This window comes from Hippopotamus amphibius, chromosome 12 (assembly GCF_030028045.1).
Source record: "Hippopotamus amphibius kiboko isolate mHipAmp2 chromosome 12, mHipAmp2.hap2, whole genome shotgun sequence".
Classification (NCBI taxonomy): Eukaryota; Metazoa; Chordata; class Mammalia; order Artiodactyla; family Hippopotamidae; genus Hippopotamus; species Hippopotamus amphibius.
In genome coordinates, this window is record NC_080197.1 from 82,269,957 (window position 1) to 82,275,870 (window position 5,914).

General features: G+C 35.0%; 1 protein-coding gene across 1 annotated transcript; it reads right to left on the minus strand.

The window, feature by feature from the left end:
- Positions 1-1,158: 1,158 nt before the first annotated feature.
- Positions 1,159-3,275, minus strand: LOC130833119 (olfactory receptor 6C75-like; the record flags this gene model as incomplete). Its single annotated transcript, XM_057702400.1, has 2 exons — positions 2,352-3,275; positions 1,159-1,176 (listed from the first exon to the last, which is right to left on the minus strand). Coding segments are annotated over exons 1-2 (942 nt in total), but the record flags the coding sequence as incomplete, so codon positions are not given.
- Positions 3,276-5,914: the final 2,639 nt, after the last annotated feature.

Sequence of the window (5,914 nt, forward strand, 5' to 3'; positions counted from 1 at the left end):
ATAGACTTGTGAATTTACATACTCTGGAAAATGAAAACCAACAGGGCAAATAGCAGTTAGGAGTATACCATTGGCAACTGGAGAGAAAGAGATGGTACTAAAAATGGTCTATTTTTGCTATTGCCAGAGGGAAATCTTCAGTTAAACAATCTTTTTTAGGAAATATTATCAAAGGAAAAAAAACCATAAGTTTCATCACTTCTAGTGCACAAAAACTGCTATGATTTTCTAGGAAAATTAATATAAAAATCAATACAGTCTCATTTCAAATAGCAAATTTAATCATCCTGACAGCATATTTTATCTTAAATTTCTCTTTAATTTTTCAAAATCTGTTAATTATATATATATTTTTTCTTTCTTTTTTTTGCTACTCTGTTTCACTTCGTCCCAGCTTCCCCTTCACCCCCCGCCCCCCCAACCTTGTGTCCTCCAGTCCATTCTCTGCATCTGCATCCTTATTCATGCCCTGTCACTGGGTTCATCAGTACCATTTTTATTTTTATTTTTTTTAGATTCCGTATATATGAGTTAGCATACAATATTTGTTTTCCTCTTTATGGCTTACTTCATTCTGTATGACAGACTCTAGGTCTATCCACCTCATTACATATAGCTCCATGTCATTTCTTTTTATGGCTGAGTACTATTCCATTGTATATATATGCCACATCTTCTTTTTCCATTCATCTGTTGATAGGCATTTAGGTTGCTTTCATGCCCTGGCTATTGTAAATAGTGCTGCAATGAACATTATGATACATGTTTCTTTTTGGATTATGGTTTTCTCTGGGTATATGCCCAGGAGTGGGATTACTGGGTCGTATGGTAGTTCTTTTTTTATTTTTTTAAGGAACCTCCAAACTGTTTTCCATAGCCGCTGTACCAGCTTACATTCCCACCAACAGTGCAGGAGAGTTCCCTTTTCTCCACACCCTCTCCAACATTTATTGTTTCTAGATTTTTGGATGATGGCCATTCTAACCGATGTGAAGTGATACCTCATTGTAGCTTTGACTTGCATTTCTCTAATGATTAGTGATGTTGAGCATCTTTTCATGTGTTTGTTAGCCATCTGTATGTCTTCTTTGGAGAAATGTCTATTTAGGTCTTCTGCCCATTTGTGAACTGGGTTATTTGCTTTTTTGGTATTAAGCTGCATGAGCTGCTTGTATATTTTGGAGATTAAACCTTTGTCCATTGCTTCATTGGCAGGTATTTACTCCCATTCTGAGGGTTGTCTTCTTGTCTTGTTTATGGTTTCTTTCGCTGTGCAAAAGCTTTTAAGTTTCTTTAGGTCCCATATCTTTATCCTTGATTTTACTTCCATTATTCTAGGAGATGGGTCAAAAAGGATCTTGCTTTGGTGTATGTCAAAGAGTGTTCTGCCTATGTTTTCCTCTAGGAGTTTTATAGTGTCTGGCCTTACATTTAGGTCTTTAATCCATTTGGAGTTTGTTTTTGTGTATGGTGTTAGGAAGCATTCTAATTTCATTCTTTTACATGTAGCTGTCCAATTTTCCCGGCACCACTTATTGAAGAGGCTGTCTTTTTTCCATTGCATATTCTTGCCTCCTTTGTCAAAGATAAGGTGCCCACATGTGCTTGGGTTTACCTCTGGGTTCTCTATTCTGTTCCACTGATCTTCCTTTCTATTTTTGTGCCAGTACCATACTGTCTTGATCACTGTGGCCTTGTAGTATAGCTTGAAGTCAGGAAGCCTAATTCCACCAACTCCATCTTTCCTTCTCAAGATTGCTTTTGCGTTTCCATACAAATCACAAGATTTCTTGTTCCAGTTCTGTGAAAAATGCCATTGGTAATTTGATAGGGATTGCGTTGAATCTTTAAATCGCTTTGTGTAGTACAGTCATTTTCACAATGTTGATTCTTCCAACCCAAATATTTTATTGATAAATTCAAGGAGACATTTTAATAATGTTTTAAATTTTATGATGTTTCCTTGGTGACACAGAAGAAGATATTTTAGAGATATTAAGATATTATTATTTCATACAAATTACATTTTAATTATTGTATGTGGTTTTTAGTAAGCTTCTTATAGCAATCTCTATTTTTGTAGGAATCCATAATCTACCTTGCTTTCATATGAAAAACAATGGAGATTACTGACATACAAAATTCTGCTACACAGGTGAAAATTGATCTTGTTCATATAACTTAAAATAGTGAGAACCTTGTTTTGGGGTGAATAAGAAAAGGAGGTGTTGATGATATATAAATATATGTAAACAAAAGAATGAAATGAGGTTTTAAAAGACTATGTAGAGAAAGAGAGTTTTTCATTTCACTTTTTTTGTTTTAAATAATCACATCCATTTATTTGAAGGAAAGGCCATCCTCTGGACCATGTTCTTGAAGGCTTCCTTCACTTGCTGGTTTCGTAGAGTGTATATAAAAGGATTCAAGAGAGGAGCCACTGAGGTATTGAGCACAGCTACTCCTTTGCTTAGAGTCACCCTTTCCCTTGCGGAAGGCTTAATGTACATGAAGATGCAGCTGCCATAAGACAGGGAGACAACTATCATGTGGGAGGAACATGTGGAAAAGGCTTTTTTCCTTTGACTCGTGGAAGGAATTCTCAGAATTGTCCAGATAATGTACATGTAGGTGAGGACAACTGGTGTTAAGGTGACCGTGATCGTCACAACAGCTAGAAAAAGTGCCATGAGTTCCAGAAAGCGAGTGCTTGTGCAAGAAAGCTGCAGAATTGGAGAAGAATCACAGATGAAATGATCAATTATATTCGAGGCACAGAAATCCAACCGCAGCAGCAGGATTACTGGTGGAAAGATGATCAGGAATCCTGTAAGCCATGAGCTGAAGACAAGCAGTATACAGACTCTGCTGCTCATGATGGTGGTGTAATGCAGGGGTTTGCAGATGGCCACATAGCGGTCATAGGACATGGCAGCCAGGAGGTAAAATTCTGTCGCCCCCAAGAAGATGAAGAAGAAGAGCTGAGCCACACAACCATTATAAGAAATGGTTCTGTCCCCCGTCATGATGGTGGCAAGGAATCTAGGAATGCAGACAGAGGTGAATGCTATTTCTCGGAATGAGAAGTTTCGAAGGAAGAAATACATTGGCGTCTTCAGATGGGGATCTGAAAGGGTGAGGGTGATAATGACCAGGTTCCCAGTCACACTTAGCATGTAGGTAACGAGAAGAAATATGAAGAGTACAACCTGCTGCTGTGGATCATTTGTCAATCCAAGAAGAATAAACTCAGTTACTTCTGTGTAATTTCTCATTGCTCTCCTTCTTTATAATGATGCTCTTTGTTTTAGCTGTCATATAGATGAAGAAATAAGAAGGCTATGGTGCCAGCCAAGAAACACACACACACGTGCATGCACACACACTTAAAAGAAATATTGCTGCCTTGTGCTTTTTTGGGCAAAGTGATTGTGTAGTACATAGGAACAATATACTTTGAAAACTTTGTAATTTATTATGGTGTACATTAAATCACTATCCTGTATTTCCTTCATTGTAATCTCACACATTTCAGTATACATCTGTCTTCTGAATGCTTCAATATATTCCTGAAAATAAGAAAAATATAGATTAAAATCTCTGAAATTAAAACCTCAAATAAAAGTCTGAGCTGACCTCCAGCATACCACAATACTCTTGAAGATGTTTTTTTCTTGCTTTCTTCTTCATACACATTTAAAATTTTTCTATTTTGTATAAGCCTTTCTTTTTCCTTACCCACTTGAACTTTTACAATCCACAGGGACAATTCAGTTGTCCATCTGGTGCAGTAACGTTTCCCTGATTGTAGTATACAGAGGTATTTAATGGATGGGAGGGGTTTCTCAATCTAATTCCAATGTCTGCACTGCAAGACATTCTAATTTTAATTACTAATCTGCTCTAACGGTGACTTGAAAATTGTAAATATATTCTTCTTGAATATATTTTATTGCCTGTGTACCTATCATGAGTCTACCCTATTTTATATATATGTATAAATACACACAAAGTAATACTTTTACTTAAGTCCTAATTTTATTTTTATAAACTGCAAGCATTCTTACTTACTTCCAAAATCATTTGGGATTATTGCACAATATTGCCTATTCTTTTCTTGAGGGAAGATGAAAAGGAATAGTTAACATTTAAGGTAAATTTTGGAAACACAAAAATTTTTTTTTTTTGGCTTCTAATACAACTCTTGGTATTATACAGGAGTTGTTTGTTTGCTCCTGTTTAAAGTTATCATTTTCCATTAAGCTTTAGATGTACTGTCATCTAAGACAATGTTTTAAATTGTTAATGTCCAGAAAGACCAAGTTTGAGATGCCATATGTGTTTTCTATATTCTTCAGAGGTTTCAGTTTTCAAAAGAATACTCTTTTGTCAGTATTAGCCAGTGAATTTAATGTGTTTATGAACTTACTCAAAATTTTTACCTACAAAATTCCTGGGAGAGATATAGTCCCACTTTCAGTCATCTGTTCTCTTTCTGGTCCTAGATACGCAGTTTTTGGTCTTTCGCCTTTTTATGATGAATGTTAACCTATACTATGTATAAAATTCCTATTGTGCAGAACTAAAAGAAAAATATATCTGCTCAGTGGTAAAAAGCACATCAAGTAAATTGTTTTGAATCTTGTACAAAAATGATTACATGGTGTCCAATATTGATTATATTAAAAATGATTATGAAAAGATATGTAGGCAAGAACACAAAAAATGGAAGTCCTATCAGTCACAAAATATTTATATTATAATGAATAAAAATGTTCCATGAAATTTTAAACTTTAGTAGCTTAAAAATGTTCTTTATATATTTCACATAAATTGTGTTGTTTAATTGTATTTATACATAGTGTGCATAACTGAGATTGCTCGTATAAGCGCAGCTATACATTATTAAAGCAAAATGTATACTCCTGAAAGAAACGATCAAAGAAGTACTTACCTTTATGGTAAATATGACTGGTTTAGTCTGTATCATTTCTAATGACTTTAATTTGCCTAAACTAAGTGCTTTGGGATTTTTCAAAAGCCTTTGCAAACTGTTTCTTCTCTGTCATCCTACATTTGTAACAAAATATCCAAAATATCAATAATAAGGAATAATTCTAAGAGCTCTTCTACAGTGTTTACAAAAAGGGTATATTTCAACCCATTTCTAAACATCAATGCAAATTTCTCCAAGGATCTGTGTTCCCAGGATTAGTTCCTATCTATTGTCACTTAAAGTATTATCTTGGAACTTGAAATGAAATAAGTTACATTTGAAATGAAGGCTGAGGTAATGTCTTTCCAAGCTTGGTGGGCAAGATGATACCATCTTTTTGAAGAAGTAATGTTATTCAGGCTAGCCATAGTTTTATCTGCTCTGTTACAATGGCCTCAGGGGGATTAGTTGATGAATAAAGAAAAGGCACCATGGAGACTGGTGTTCTCAAGACACCAAGCATTAAGCAATGGTCTGAATTAGTACACAATTTAAAATAAAATATTTAGGTGAGAGAGGCCTGAAATCAGAGCAGAAAAATATAAGGAAAGTTTTAATTTTCATAATAATCCATAACTTCACAAGGAGTAGAAACAACTGAGTAGCAGAGATGAGCAGTTTCTAAATGGCAACAGACTAAGTTGTGAACAAGTGGGGTTTTCTCTAATCTTAAAGCAAATATGAAGAATTCATTGTGATGTTTTAGACTGGGACTGAGGTCTCCATGATTCTATACCATAAGAGGTGTCTTTAAGGTTTTATATCTTTCCACTGAATGATGACATAGAAACCTGATCATGATTAGACCCACTACCATTTATTCATTCAATAATTATTTTAATACTTAGTGTGTGTTGGGCTCAGTTTAGGTTCTGAGAATACAGAGATGACAAAGATGGCTTTTTGCATCATTTTCAC